Here is a 15,914-nt window from a genome sequence, read left to right on the forward strand (position 1 = left end):
ATGCTATACTGGAGCAATACCAAGTGCTGGCAGGAATAGAAGTAGCCCCAGTGTAATTGTAGTTGATCCTTCTACTCATTGACACTGCCCCATGTTTCAGTGTGAGCCTTGCCTAGGTTCAAATTCGAAGGACAATCTGTGTGGCACAGAGGCAGGTCACATTCCAGATATGACACCTGCCACATTGACCCTGTTGCAATTTGGAGCACGGCTGAGTTTCTGCATAGGCTTCACAGCTCTTCATGCACTTAACAGGATCCTTGGGATAAACTACTCAAGATATTAAGGCCAGGTGAACAGAATATGTAAGAACCCCTAAAACATTAATGGCCTTAATTTTGTTGGTGTTGCCACAAGCATCAACAAGTATGACAAGCATCAACAAGTCAACACTGCCGCTATGGTGTCAAGGTGTGACCTGTAACTTTCTGAACAGAATTGATGGAGTTACCCTGGCTTTTCTCTCCAGCAAAACAGCCATTCCAAAGGGAAACTGCCATTTTTAAAAAACATCCATTAACAACCTGGGTATTAAATATACATAGGTGAACGGTGGTAGAGCGGAACTTGTAGAATGACAACACAACCATCAGCCATGAAAATGATGTCAAAACAAAATTTAAAAAAATCCTTCCAGTAGCACCTTAGAGACTAACTAAGTTTGTCATAGGTATGAGCTTTCGTGTGCATGCACACTTCTTCAGCTACCTACCTGTAACTGAAAATGATGGGCATTGACGTTTCTTCCTTCAACAGATCCAGTTTTTGCTCACCATTACACACACGCTAAGTGCAGTTGTGAAGCCATGTGGATTTCCATTTGGTTGCCTCATCTTCCAGTCTTCATACATGGCCACACTGGTCATTCTGTTTGTTAACTTCTATGTTCAGGTAAGTCGAACAGGAAAAGGATAGTTGCATATGCTTAATGCAGAGTGTCTTGAAACTTGGCATTCCTAGCTTTAATGGAGTCAGGCTTGGTTCCCCCCCCCCCTATGCTGGTTGTTAAAACAAACTTTAAGTATCTTCCTCAAATTGCTCATTGAGTTGAACTTGAAGGGGGCACTGAGGTGAAGGAAGCACAGTCAGCAATTATGCAACATTCACTGCAGTGCGATATAATGTTTCTTATCGGCGTGTCCAATTCTGCAATGTTAAGAGCCTTTGTTGCAAGGCTCCTTGCTGGTATCCAGTTCCCGTGAAATGTGGGGGAAAGGAAACGTGACAGCAAAATCAAACCGAACCTTCACTTATAATGAAAAGATAGATAAGTCCACTAGAGTGCCCACCAATTCAGCAGAAACCAGCAAACTCCATACTACAAAGCTTCAGCAAGCAGGCAGCAAATACAGGCAAAACTTATGCTTCAATGGCTACAGTGGAGTGCTATTGGAAAACAATGGGCAGGCCGAGCTAGGAATGTGCATTTGCCATTCACATCAAAAGAAAACCATCTGGCTGCTTGACCCAGACCCAACTGAACTTCGCAGTGCAGGTTCATCTGCTGCATATGTAGAAGTTGCTTCTGTGGGCAGACCTTTCTTGGTGAAGCAGGACTGAAATATTTAATCCAGTATTATCTTTATTATTAGATCGACACCCCACTTTCCCTCCAAGAGCTGAAGGTAACATGGGTTCTCCTTCCAATTTCCCCCTCCCAGGTTGTGCTGGGGGATAGAAACACTCCCCCCCCCACGCGCACACGCTCAAGGGACACCAAGTGAGCATCGTGGGCTCAGTGGGGATTTGAACCCTGGTCTCCCACATCCTGGTCCAGCACCCTAGCCACTATCCTACAGTGGCTCTTATCCCTTCTCCGGGTGCAGAATGGGCCAGAATCAAGGGCAACTTTAGTTCCAGCAACAGATTCTTAAGGGAGAAAGCACAAGCACCTTTTCCACATCACTTTTCTGTGCAATAAATTTGCTTTGCTATTAACTTGTTTCACATGCTCCACTTACTTTTTTTCTTTTTCAAGGCTGTTCTTCTGTTAAGAGTTACAGTGTTCTTCTTGTACTCAAAGCTACACTATATTATTATCTTATTTTATTATCTAAATTCTTTGGGGTGGTAGCACATTCAGTGCTGTTCACATTTCAGCAAATCTAGCACTCGAGTGCTTACCCTGCATTTTCAAAAAAAGAAAGTGGCAAAGCACATCCCTCCCCTGCCAACCGTAATTTCACGAACATTATACAGAGGTCCCCCAAGTACGTATCTGTGTGCCTAATTTTTTTTAAAGAACAGCAGCATGGCATACAGGGTTGGAATTTTATGCTGTTGTGTCACAGAGAAATAGCACACCAATTACAGAATGCAACTACTGTGACATACTCTATTTAATCTTTGTGGGAAAGGCTCAAATGAAAGGACTTTCCTGTGAAATCTTGCACAGCAATACTGGAGGTGGGGAGAAAACACTACAAAACAGCTGTAAATTTATTGCATACTGCAGCTCAGCAGTTCTTCCTGCAGTCAGGTGTAGATAAAATCACTTCTAGATGCAATAGATCTACATCTAAGATTGTTGTAGGTGTTCTTCTCTGTAGCAGTTGTCTGGGTGGCCAGCAGCATCTCTATAGCTTGCTGAGAGGGGTGAGGTTGGTGCACACACACTGGCTGAGCCAATCCAATGTGGCCTCTGATGGGTTTGCACTGCACCAGCACCCCTCCACCTCTTCCTCCCAGTAAGCCACAGCAGGGCTGATGATGAGGTCAGTGGCAGGCAGTCGGGTAACTGCTGCTGCCTTGCTGACCTCTAGTGGTTTTGCTGATCCACTTCTTTTTAGCCCTCTATAAAGGATGTCTACTGAGTTTGTTTAGGCAACTTATAAGGAAGAGGTTTTGTTAAGAGAGGGTTGATAAGTAGTGGCAAAAGCAAGCACATACATGGTATCATGCTGGAGAAATTCTTTTTTTGTATTTCAAACAAATGCATCTGCAATTAGTTTCTCTGTGTAAGTCCAGGAGCACATTTCTGTTCTTCTCAACTGTCATTCTGTTTTCTGAGCTTCTGGAAGAGATTTCTTGGTGGATAACGAATGCACTTTCTCCCTAGGTGTGACATTTTAAGTGCAAGCAGAGAGAGATCTAATCTACTCCATTCTGTTTAGTATGATATTCTACAGCCAACAGCAGTATGTTATAGCAGTTGCCGTAACACCCGCTTGATGAAGGCTAGTATTCAATTGGGGTTGCATCCTGTTCAGGGTAGACCCATTAATGCAGGCATCCCCAAACTTCGGCCCTCCAGATGTTTTGGACTGCAATTCCCATAATCCCTGACCACTGGTCCTGTTAGCTAGGGATCATGGGAGTTGTAGGCCAAAACATCTGGAGGGCCGCTGTTTGGGGATGCCTGGCATCCATGGCTCAGGCTCATTAATTTCAACAGGTCTACTTGATGCGAACCTTAGTTGGATACAGCCCCGAGTGTTTATTTTGTGAGGAGAAATGTTAGCAGTACATTAGACAGAAGCCTTTGGGGAAAATGCTGGATAAGGAGGCACTATCTGTAGTGGAAACTGTTAAAATAGAAGACATGCTGTTGTATCCTTTTTAACTACAGGAAAAAGAACTTTGGCTATGGCTAAAAACATTCAAATCTACTTAGAAGAGGATGGCCCTAATTTTGATTACTTCTGTTTTTCCTTCCAGACGTATCGGAAAAGACCTTCAAGAACCAATACAAAAGAGGCCTCTCAGAAGTCTGTTTGCACAGAAGTCAAGAATGGGTTCCATAAAGACTACATAATGGCAGCTAATGGTGCTCTGAACAAAAAAGCACAATAAGAAATTATTTTATTATACTGTAGTGTACAGAATCCTTTTTTTTTTTGCTAAAGCCCCCCAAAATACGAGTTGACCAGGCAGTTAGTACGAGATTTGACTCTGTTTCGTTAACGTTTAACAATTTTTACTCCCTTGTTTAACTCACGATTACTTGTTTTTAACAATGTAGTTTCAAACGTTTTGATAAATACCTCCATCGAAATGGTGAGGACATGCTGTCTCTTTCACCCAGCCAAAACAAAGCCACATTTTGTAAATTTTAAATATGGGCAGAATGCCTGACAAGAGTTGTTCCTTGGAATGTTGAAGGTATGGGGTGGTGGGTGCTTTGAACAAAATCCTACCTATTGAAACCAGCGGCCGGTTCACAGGTATTAGTTGTGCAGACATACAGTATATAATCTCTGTCTTAGGAAGAAGTGTGTGTTTTAGTATGTTTGCATGGTGACACTAAATTTGTTTTCCCCCCTTGGATTCTAGGGAAAATGATTTGTATACTAAAAAGCTTTGTTATTATCTTCATGGGGATAAAGAGAAGTAAGAGGACTACTCTTATTCCAAGTTCTAGCAAGAGGCAGTGTAAGGTGCTCCAGAATTTCCTCCAACTTCACGTGCCAACTAAGAACACCTGAACTGCATTGTCTGCCCTGAAACCAACCAAACGCTGGTGTACCTGCTGCCACCCTTTAAAAATGTGCTGCAATAGGTATACCCAGTAACAAAACATACGGCAACATACGTAAATGGAAACCAAACAAAACAGAAACAATTATACCCGAAATTTCCTGAAACGAGAGGTACACCAGCTGCAGATCACCTTGCAGAAAATGTGTTGGGGCATAATCCGTTATGCTAAGTAGTGATCGGCCACGTGACAGAGCCAACTGCAACCTTGCTATTGTCTTTTTTACCCTTCACATTGCTTCCTTGGCTCACCAAGAAAGGTATGGTTTATATCCAACCCCCTGGTTTTAAATCTGCGACACTGCAGAATACAAGTTCACTAGATGCACCATAATATTCCTCCTGTGAAACAATAATGTGGAAACCAGGAAGAGTGGATTGTTTACAGGCAGGCAGCATTATTGCTGCAGCATGAAAGTGCACAGCTGATGATGAGACTTTTAAGGCAACCCTATACAGGTTTGCTGAGAAATAAATCCTACCCATTTCAATGGGACTTACTGTGTCCGGTGTGTGGGATTTTAGCATCAAAATATGACAAGTCAGATCACTTGCACCACCAGCAGCCCGTTTTGAAGCTGAACCCCCGTTTCATTTCTTGCTGTGGGTCCATAAAGCTGAAACATGCTTGAGCCACCTTCTCCAACATTTAAGTGCTTCTCTCTCTACTCTATTCTACCGTAGCAGCCACCATACCTGTTTTAGGTGTGGTCTGTTACCAGCAGATTAAGCCTGTTCGCCACTCGGATGCTATGGCCTACGGTTACAGTGGTAAGAAGCTAGATTCTGCCACACATTCATAAGTGTCACCAAAGCATACAGTCCCCTTTCAAAGAGTTTTATCTTGTGGGACACTTAACAGGCACTTAACATTTGCTGCTGATGGACGTTGGTAGTGACAGAGCTTGGTTTAATGCTGCTTTTATGCCCAATATGAACCTTGGAAATTCAGCCTACCAAGCAGCTGCTTGATTCTGTACTATGGCAAAACATCAGCAGGAGGAAGCAGCAGCAGCACTACAGCTAAGACAGCTCAGCCTTGCTGCCTGCAGATAGTGTAAAAAAAAAACCACTTACCATTCCACACATCCATTATTGCATTCCCATGTTGGCCACCCCCTCTCCCAGTTGGTGCAAGCAAGGCCGGCCACCTTAGACAATTTGGCACCCTAACTTGGTATGACTGATGGCTCCAAATGTAATTGGCACACATTAAAACCTGGAGGATGAGGAGGCAGAAACATTGGGAAAAGGAAGAAATAGTTGTGTCTGGAGTCCAGGAGCAGGACACAACAGAATCCTAAAAGCTCAGCGTCAGCACAAGGACTATGACCCTGAGCAGGTTTACTTGCAAAAGATTCTCACTGAAATCAGTAGGACTTACTCTGGGGAGGAAAAACAAGCTTTGCTAGAAGACAGGGGCCCCCCAAATATATGCACCATGCCTTTATGAAGATGAACTGTTGCCACTGATGGGCAAAACAACAAAACAGTATCACATTGGGTGTAAGAAAATGAGATTCATCAAAACACCCTAAGCATTTGATTCTTAGAAACCATCCACCTTTAGGAATTCAAGTGGAAGCCAGGAAGCAATGACAATTTTTCCCTCAAGAGGGTAGTACACACAGCACTACATGAAACCAAATGACCACTTGAGTGTTGCCAGAAAGATCCTTGAAGTGACTAATTCCTTGCCTCTTTTTTACTCAAATAAAATCCACTTGAATTTAGAGTTCTGGCATAGAAATTCTCACCAGCATTCCATAATGCCTGAAGCAATCCCCATCTCTTTGAGGAGCTCCCATGTTCAGCAACCTACAGATATGTAGCCTGCTGAAGCCGTGATAGGTGCTTGATTCCTTCGTCTCCGGGAGACATGGTTCCACTTGACTTCCAACACTTGGTGACTGCTGAAAACAACTATTGGAACAAACAGTTGTTTGAATTTTAACCTGAGACAGACACACACTTTTAATCCAAACACAGCCTGAAAACCTTTGCATCGGGGATGTGAAATTCATCCAAAAATGACAAGCCATTCCGAGGAGCTCTCAGATCTCCTGGTATATGTTAGTTCAGGTATGAGAGTTTACTGCACGGCGAACATTCACAGCAGGGGTGGCTAACTATTGCTGGTGTTGCTGAAGCCCCAACTCCCATCCAACTTGGCCAGGCTGGCAGGCACTGGAGGTTGTTGGGAGTGTTAGCAACTGCACACCCCCACCCCTGGGTTTAAAGGGTTTTTGTTTTGTTTTTGAAGGATGTGCCGGGTGGGGGGGGCAGGGAAGGGGAGGAACATTGCCTTACTCAATCTTTCAAAGGGCTGAAAAATACACTGTAGATTTAAAACCATTTGATAAAATCGTAATCAGGTACATGTCTGAATACGCAAAAACTAGTAACAGGCTGCTATTCTAAACAACCATCAGGATAACAACTTCTGAAATTATTTTCCTGTATCAGTGTTTGCCGTTGAAAATAAAACACATTTTACAGTCAATGCGTTTTGCGGTCTTCTGTTCTTGCTATGTGACAGTGCAATAGCTTGGAATATGAAAATACCCAAGATTTGGCATAACGCGGGTGGGGGAAGGGGGAGGGTGTTAATTATTTATTTCAGCACTAAGTTGGGGGGGGAGCCACATTCAATCACCCATTACATGCCCTATTATTTTCCCATTATAGCCTGCCTCTCCCCATATAAACTGACCCAAACTCTTGTGTTCATCACCTGAGGCCCTTCTTCATGTGTCCCCTCTCCAAGAGGTCTGGAGTGTGGCCATACGAGAATGGGCCTTTTCTGCAGTGGCTCCTCATTTGTGGAGGAGGTTCGTCTGGCACCTTCAATTAAGTATCTTTAGGCGCCAGGCGAAAACATTCCTCTTCAACCACGCCTTTGGTTGATTAACATTCTACAGCATTTTAAGTGTGCTTGTGGGAGTGGGGGTTATTATTTTGATGTTTCTGTTTTAACTATTTCTTTGTGCTTTTACCTTGTATTTTTATCTTGTGATGAAGGGCTGTATATAAATCTAATAAATAAAATAAAGTAAGTAATTTGGAAACTGCACTCTGTCAGGTACAAGACAACTCTTACCCATTTCCTTTTGAGGTGCTCATTAAATGTGAAGTCGTGGCTTTTAAGAACTGCGCTGCCCTACCTTCTTTGCTACATGAATCCCTTTCATGGGCACTTGAGGCAGGCAAAACTGAGCTGCGATTTGGGCCACACCAAACACTGCTAGATGGAACCACTTGTGTCCAGCAGACCACACAAGTCAAGCAAGAGTTAATTCATAATAAAATAATAAAAACAGTTTTCCTCCTATAAGAAATGGGGGGGGGGGCACTCAAACAATTGCTTCTTGTTAGAAGAAGGTTATCTTTTAATTTGTGTTTACAACATTACTAACACAATTGGCTGTATATAAAATATAAATGACAGATAAGGATGGGAAGCAATGATATCAACTGAAATATCAGCTACGCTATGCATTTCACAAATTGTTGGCACCAGAAACCCCTCAACACTACCCCCTTGTGGGAAAGAGAGAGAGCAAAACTCATTTAAGCATCAAGTACATGTTAACGGACAATTGCTTATAGCTATGGACTGAAGACATTTGTCCAGCATATTTTAAGAAATGATTCAGACACGTCAGCATTTGATCTGGGCTCTTCAGGTCAGCTTAAATTAATTTTAATCAGTCAGAGGCCTTGCTTCCCTCCTTCTCGTGGTCTACTGCTTCCTCAGTCTGCGGGGGAGAAAAACAGCATGCAAAATCTATCAATGCTTTACAGCACAGTCCTTACCTATTATTCACAGAGTACTACTCAGAGGAGACCAACTGAAATAAATGAACCTAAGGCTTGTTAACTTCAACAGGTCTACTCCAAGTCCCACTGCCACTGAGTACCACCCTAAGTATTTTCATACGTTTGGGACCAACACATCACAGGAACAGACAAAAGCCATTATGACTGCGGGAAGCCTTGTTCTACGAAAAATGACCGCGGCAAACCCTTTATGGAAAGGGATAAGGAAATAGTAGTACTCTCACACTTACACCCAACCCATTAACACACCAGGACTAAACCTTGGTTACAGGCTGCGATTGGTCTGAAGCCAAGCTTCAGGTGGCATGCTAAAACAAGCCAGTTTATACCAAAGCAGCCCTCTCAGGGAGCCTGTGGATTTGTCCCAAGGCATGGTTTGGCTCAGAGATGTACCGACTATAAATCAAGGTGTTAAATAGTTAAAGAACTGCCATCTTGCCTGTTCAATAAGAGCCTTTGCTCCTCCTTATAGTTCCCAAGACTCACACCTAACGCTCAGCATGCAATGTGTGGAAATCTGCCCAGCTACAGCCCTTACATTTCCATTTTGGGCTGCGTCCTCCAGATTCTCTGCTGCTCCCTCCAGCTCTGAATCCATGGACTGGATCCTATGAAAGAAACCAAAATGGGTATAGTTTAATTTGGTGCAACTAAAGTTACTGCTCATGCTCCCCCAAGCTGCAGTCAAAACCCAGGGTGAAGGCCGAAGCAAGGAGGAAAGAGGGAAAGAGGGGGGGGGAACACAGCTCTTCTACAGCTCACGATGCTGCCAGATGACGTTGTTTGCCAACAGTATTAAGGCAGCTCTTTGTATGATGACATCTGAAGCCTGGGATGGGCAACGGTGGCATCTAAGCCAGTGACACACTGTTGAACATTGCACCCACTACATAAAGTGCCCCAAACATTTCAACCTGCTTAACCCTAAACCAGGCATAGACAACCTTGGCTCTCCAGATGTTTTGGAACTACAACTCCCATGATCCCAGACCACTGGCTCTGTTAGCTAGGGATCATGGGAGTTGTAGTTCCAAAACATCTGGAGAGCCAAGGTTGTCTATGGCTGCCCTAAACTTTCTTCGCTGGTGCAGTCTCCTTTCCCAACAGTTTATCTATGAATGCAAGGATGAGATCCTCAATTGAGAATATAGTGGCTACATGGATTTTGGAGATCAGGGAGGGTTTAACCTTCTCCTCCTGCTACAAAGTCCAAACTATGAAAGAAACAGGGATGGGAACAGAACTACAGAACTAACCCCTACACAAGCCTCCATCCAAACTGTGTGTGTGTGTGTGTGTGTGTGTGTGTGTGGTGCACCATGGCTGTTATTTTTAAAAAGAAAGAAAACAATACCTCAAACCACATGCACACACAAAACTAAAGATGCATTTCGTGTAAGATGCAACTTGGCCCTTAGCATCACCATTATTATTCCTCTTTTTAAAAAAAGTTTTTTGTTTTTTTTTACAATATATAATGGGAACAGGAGCCAGGAAGCCGAGGTTCAGCAAATGTCCTGAGGATTACTGGTTCTGCATGGGCTGATTCTTTTTTTTTTAATGCCATTATATTATTTTTCATAAATGGCTTTTGAAATTGTGGTGATAGATAAGGAAATTGACATTTACATTTTACACAGGAGTTGTGCTGCAGGCTTGTTGGAGGAGGGGCATTCAGCTTCCCCACACTTACAATTTATTGCGGCTTTGAGAATTGCTGGGGGAAATCCAATGTCCCTGGCAGCAGAAGCGCATCTTTGTTCAAATAAAATAATCTGGAAAAGCACGAGCAGATATACACCCACCCGCCCACCCACTCTAGGGTGGCCGTGTGAAAATAAAAGTACAGTAGAAGGAACACCCAGTCAACTGGGCTTGCTTCTTCCAGCTGTGCCATTTGGAGACACCAGTGATGTGTCAGTGATGTGGAGACGCATGTGCGAAAGTACCCAGAAGATAGCGAACCCAACAGACGGAGGAAAACAGTGCACAATTTTTTAGGTGGTGAATGTTGGACAGACAGCAAGGTGATAAATACCTCTGCATTTGGCGAACACAAAAATTGTTCATTTTGCTGTTGAGTTTGTTGGATTGCTTAGTCCAAAATTCCTGAAACAAACGTTTTCAACGTGAGTCGTTAAATCAATCCACAGATAACAAATAAAATGGAAAAGAAATACACACACCAAAGTATCCTTCTCAAGGTTTGAAAGAAACAGAGTTCTCTTCTCGAGATTGGCAAGTTCCTGGGCAACCGTCTTGTGGAAGCGTTCCAGTTCATTCAGCCTGTTGCGGACAAACCTAAGTCATTTTAGCGCTTCAGGAAAGCAGCATTTACACTAATCTCACTAATGCGAATTGACAGAGCGGGGTGGGGGGGAGAGATATGCAAACACAACATGGAAAACAGAATAAGGAGAACCATCTACTACACCAGGCAGCTGGCTGGCAGCTAGGTCCTTCGACATGCAATGCATTGTGACTCCCTGATGGACACCTCTTGGGCTGGACTAGTAAAGCAAGCCCAATAAAATGCAAGACACAAGCTGGAAAACAGTTTTCATTGACTGAGATAAGGGAGGAAAGCCGCTTAGAGAACAGTGCACCCAAACGGCGCTTCTGGGTGCTGCTCTGGTTCACCAGAAGTGGCTTTGTCATGCTGGCCACATGACCTGGAAGCTGTACGGCGGTTCCCTTGGCCAATAATGCGAGATGAGCACCACAACCCCAGAGTCGGTCACGACTGGACCTAATGGTCAGGGGTCCCTTTACCTTTACAGCAGTCTCCTCTTACAAACCTCCTGCAATTGTACCAATAACAGGTCATGTGCATGATAAGACTTGAGGCCTTTGTCAGCAATTACTGCAGAAGAGATGCCACACAGTTATTTGATGGATGCCACGTACCGGCTCTGATGAATCTGATTCAATAATGCCAAAATATGCTGTTCAGACGTCCTCAGAACGTTTTGGGTATAAATCGCCATCCTCTTGTACCTAGACTAGTCACAATGCCAGCAAATTAGAATGGGGGAAATACTTGGGAGCAGATGAAGATACGTGTTGAAATATTCATGTCAGTCTGTAAGCAACTTGCGGTGCACTTAAAATAAGCGTGAAGTTGCAAATTAGTTACCCAAAACGTTTTCTTCAATACGTGTGTGAAGCTTTCAAATGCAGCAATGACCTCCGAATCGCCAGCTCCTTCCTCAAACATTTTGGGGAAAAATACATCTTCCTCTAACTCTTCTAAATTATGACCTGCAAGAAAGACACCACACACACACACACACACACACACACACACACACACAGAGAGAGAGAGAGAGAGAGAGAGAGAGAGAGAGAGAGAGAGAGAGAGAGAGAGAGAGAGAGAGAGAGAGAGAGAGAATATTTCAGAACAACAAACAGGTCACTAACCAATTCAGCCCCATAGACATGGGTGCTAACAAGTAAGGAAGCTGGTGTTTAGTTCAACAAGTAAAAAAAATAAAGAACTTTGTGTATGCTCAGTATCTTGGGGAAATCACTACCAAACTGCAGCATTTTTTAAAGGAATAGTCTGGAAGCATGGCAATGTGTTTTGCTGTTCTGGGCTCCTTTGGTTGGGAGGATGGGTAAGATATAAATTTACTTAATCAATTCTCTCTCTCTCTCTCTCTCTCTCACACACACACACACACACACACACACACACACACACAGAGAGAGAGAGAGAGAGCGCAAAACCACACTGCACATCAAATCTAGCTTGGCCACCTTTCCAGAGAGCAACTGATAAAAGCTAATCACAGAGTACATTAAAAAAAGCATGAGTATCAATGGGTGCTAGAAGCCAGTTACTATAAAAACAAAGGAGAAACCTCTGCAGTGGAATGCTCTGCAAAACACAGGTAGATCTTCACTGTCAACAAAACACAGGAAGTGGGGGCGTTAGGAAATGCAAAAGGAATTCAATTCAGTACAGCTGCAGCAAAGGCTTGCTGGTTTCTGTTTAAAACTAGTCACCTTCTCCAGTCTCCTCTTCCATCTCTGTGGAGTTGAAGAGTTTTCTTTGTACAAAAGGAATGCTAGGGGAGCACTCATCCCTGGGCTGCCTCCTGGTGAGCTTTGAGCGCTTTCCACTGGAACCAGCTGACAAATCTAGCAAAGACAGAATCCCAAACCCATTTCTTTGTTGCTGGAGGTTCTTATAAGGCTTTGCTTGTTGACAGCCAAATGCTAACATGCATTCTCCTTGAATTAAGTCCCAAGGGACTTCAGTGAAACTTCTCTGTTAAAGCAAACTTAGGTCCATACCACGATGAGCTCCCAAACTTTCACCACCAGGAAGCGTCTCCATCCCCATCATCCATCATCCAGCTCTGAGGGCCTTCTAGCCGTTCCCTCACTGTGAGAAGCCAAGTTACAGGGAACCAGACAGAGGGCCTTCTCGGTAGTGGCACCCGCCCTGTGGAACGCCCTCCCACCAGATGTCAAGGAAATAAACAACTATCTGACTTTTAGAAGACATCTGAAAGCAGAACTGTTTAGGGAAGATTTTAAAGTTTGTAGTTTTATTCTGTTTTTAGTGTTCTGTTGGGAGCAGCCCAGAGTGGCTGGGGAACCCAGCCAGATGGGTAGGGTGTAAATAATAATTTCTTATTCTTATTAGCCTTGCATAGTGGTGGCTGCTCGTATCCCTGGGCTTAGGATGCTGTAAATGCTGGGGTGGGGGTTTGGAGACCCTTCCTCTTTACCTGAAAACTTCCGCTTGGATTTGGAGACTTCGTCTTCAATGGGCAGAGTACTAGAAGTAGCTTCATGTTTCTAGGAAGAGCAAAAGGAAGTCAATGCGGCAACTGCAGTACAGGTATGTAATAAAAGAAGGCATACGATATCCCCATACAGTCGTACCTTGGATGTCGAACGTTTGACTTCCAAAGCTCCTGCAGCCAACAGGAAGCCGTGGAAGCTGTCGGACATTCGGCTTCCCAAAATAGTTTGCAAAGCAGAACACTCACTTCCGGGTTTGCGGCATTTGGGAGTCGAAACGTTCGAGAACTAAGCTGTTCGAAAGTCAAGGTATGACTGTATTACAACTGGGAATTACAAAGTAAGAGATAGTGCAAAGCAGGGAGAAACTTATTTTCAATTACCACAGCTTAACCCATTTGGGGACATGGGTGTCATCTTCAGGAGCAATCTGAAATCTTTCTTCAAATTCTGCAGCTTGCCTGCATATTGCTTATCTGGCAAATGACTGCTACCATGATGCCAGGAAGACAGCAGCAGCCATTCATGTTGATCCAGCTACCCTACAGCAGTGTTTCTCAACCATTTTTGGGCCGCGGCACACTTGTTCCGTGAAAAAAATCACGAGGCACACCACCATTAAAAAAGTTAAAAAATTTAACTCTGTGCCGCCCTATATTATAATTATGACTGTAAGAAACACTTGCCAAATATTGCTTTCCGGCAGGTCAGTGATGTGTATTGGTGGCCGCCAGGCTCGTTTGCACTGAGCTTTGGGAAAGAGGAGGAGAAATATTGCTTTCCGGCGGGTCAGTGTTGTTTATTGGCGGCCGCCAGGCACGTGACAATGCAAATCGCCCTTCTCGTCGCCGCACGTCGCGGCACACCAGCCAGCGTCTCGCGGCACACTAGTGTGCCGCGGAACAGTGGTTGAGAAACGCTGCCCTACAGGATTGAATGAAGTTTAAGATCGTTCCCAAAGAAGGAAGCTGGGTTTCAAAACATGCTGAGCCGCAATAAATTTGTCTAGTGAGCATTTCTGAGATCAAGTTTCTTCCTTTTTGCATTCTTTCTGGTTTCTGTGGCTCCCTATTTGTCTGTTTGCAAATAACAAGTGCAGCGTTTCTGTTTCCACACACACACACTTTTATCTGTATTTCAAGTGTGAACAGGTGAAATATCACAAATACATCACCCACACATCCGGGAACTGTACCTTGCTCACTCCAGCTTCTGAGCTAATGGGCGAAAAGTGACTAGGCAAAGTGTCGTCCACCATTTCCAAGTCATCTAAAAAGAAGCAATTAATCTGTGAGACGCATCTGCAGGTTCTTGAAGTCCACAGAATCTCACCAAAACGCAACAGCATGAAAGCGTCAATGAGAAGTGCTGCTCCATCTATCTAGAAGTCTATTTATCTGGACAGAGAAGCCACTACCCAAAGGTCCCCCCACATTCTGTCACATTTTGCTGTGACCGCAGCCTCCCAAACCGCAGATGAGGCGACAAACCTTTTACCACACAGAACTTTGCACTACTTTTTTTTTGGGGGGGGGGAGGGAAGAGAAGACTCACAGAATCATAGAGTTAGAAGGTATCACACAGCTTATCTAGTCCAACCCCCTCTGCAATTCAGGAATCTTTTTGCTCAATGTGGGGCTCGAACCCACAACCCTGAGATTGAGAGTCAGGGTCCAGTCGAGCAAGGAGGGACTTGTAAGATGGAATGTTGTTTCCCCCACAACTGAATAAAACAATACAATAATAGGAAACTAACAGGCCAAGAAGGCTAGACTACGATTCTTCTCCTTGACATGCTATTTACAATCTGCAGGGATTTTTTATATATATTTTTGTATGGAGAAAGTATTCCACCTTTGAAGGTGACTCGGAAACTACAACTAATCCAGAATGTGGCTGCTAGACTGGTGACTGGAAGTGGCCACTGGGACCCTTAAAGGATCTACATTGGCTCCCAGTATGTTTCCGAGCACAATTCAAAGTGTTGGTGCTGACCTTTAAAGCCCTAAATGGCCTTGCGAGAAGCTAAGTTACAGGAAACCAGGCAGAGGGCCTTTGCAGTAGTGGCACCCGCCTTGTGGAAAGCCCTCCCATCAGATGCCAAGGAAATAAACAACTATCTGACTTTTAGAAGACATCTGAAGGCAGCCCTGTTTAGGGAAGTTTTTCATGTTTGATGTTTGTTTGTTTTTTAATTCTGTTGGGAGCCGCCCAGAGTGGGGCAGCCCAGTCAAATGGGTGGCATACAATTATTATTATTATTTCACCACTGTGTAAAGCCCCAAGTGGTACAGTCCAGACATAGGCTTGCCAGCTCATCTGTTCTGAGAAACAGCCTTAGAAACAGACTTTAGGACTGTGCTATGCAGATGAAGGAGGAGGTACAATTCTTAGCGACTGGGGGTTGCCATGGCATGGGCTTTCCCCATTGTTGAAAGACTTCCAGGTGCATTCAAGTGAATACAGGCCCCCTTCACTCATTACCACTCCACACACAGCAGCATCCCTAGGGACTAGCCAGGTTGGCCCCTGCCAAGAGCCCAAGCCCGGGGGGTGGGGTGGGGTGCAAGAAGAAAAGCAAAGAGAGCTGATGGTTGCCAAGGGACAAGTGGGTCCCTTGCCAAGGACACAAGGGAGCCAACTACATCTCTGTCCACATTCTGAACTTAGTGCAGTGCGATTGCAATTTACGCTGATTTTACTTACACAATCACAGGTTTACACACTTGGCTGAAAAGTAAACGAATGAAAAGGGAGTGGGAAAGTGGGGGAGGGATGTTGGAAGGGGCTATTCAAGATTTTGCAAGAGTCTCCAGAGCCAGGTAAATCAAGGCGGGGGGCTT

General features: G+C 44.2%; 1 protein-coding gene across 1 annotated transcript in view; it reads left to right on the plus strand.

Annotated features, from left to right (window-relative positions):
* The window catches only part of ELOVL2 (ELOVL fatty acid elongase 2), a 47,649-nt gene extending 40,670 nt beyond the window's left edge, over nucleotides 1-6,979 (plus strand). Inside the window, exons 7-8 of the mRNA XM_035126179.2 lie at nucleotides 757-891; nucleotides 3,658-6,979. Coding sequence (XP_034982070.1) covers nucleotides 757-891; nucleotides 3,658-3,792 — 270 coding nt within the window. The 3' untranslated portion in view covers nucleotides 3,793-6,979. The remainder of the gene's footprint in view (nucleotides 1-756; nucleotides 892-3,657) is intronic.
* The last annotated feature ends 8,935 nt before the right edge of the window (nucleotides 6,980-15,914 follow it).

This window comes from Zootoca vivipara, chromosome 8 (genome assembly GCF_963506605.1).
Source record: "Zootoca vivipara chromosome 8, rZooViv1.1, whole genome shotgun sequence".
NCBI lineage: Eukaryota > Metazoa > Chordata > Lepidosauria > Squamata > Lacertidae > Zootoca > Zootoca vivipara.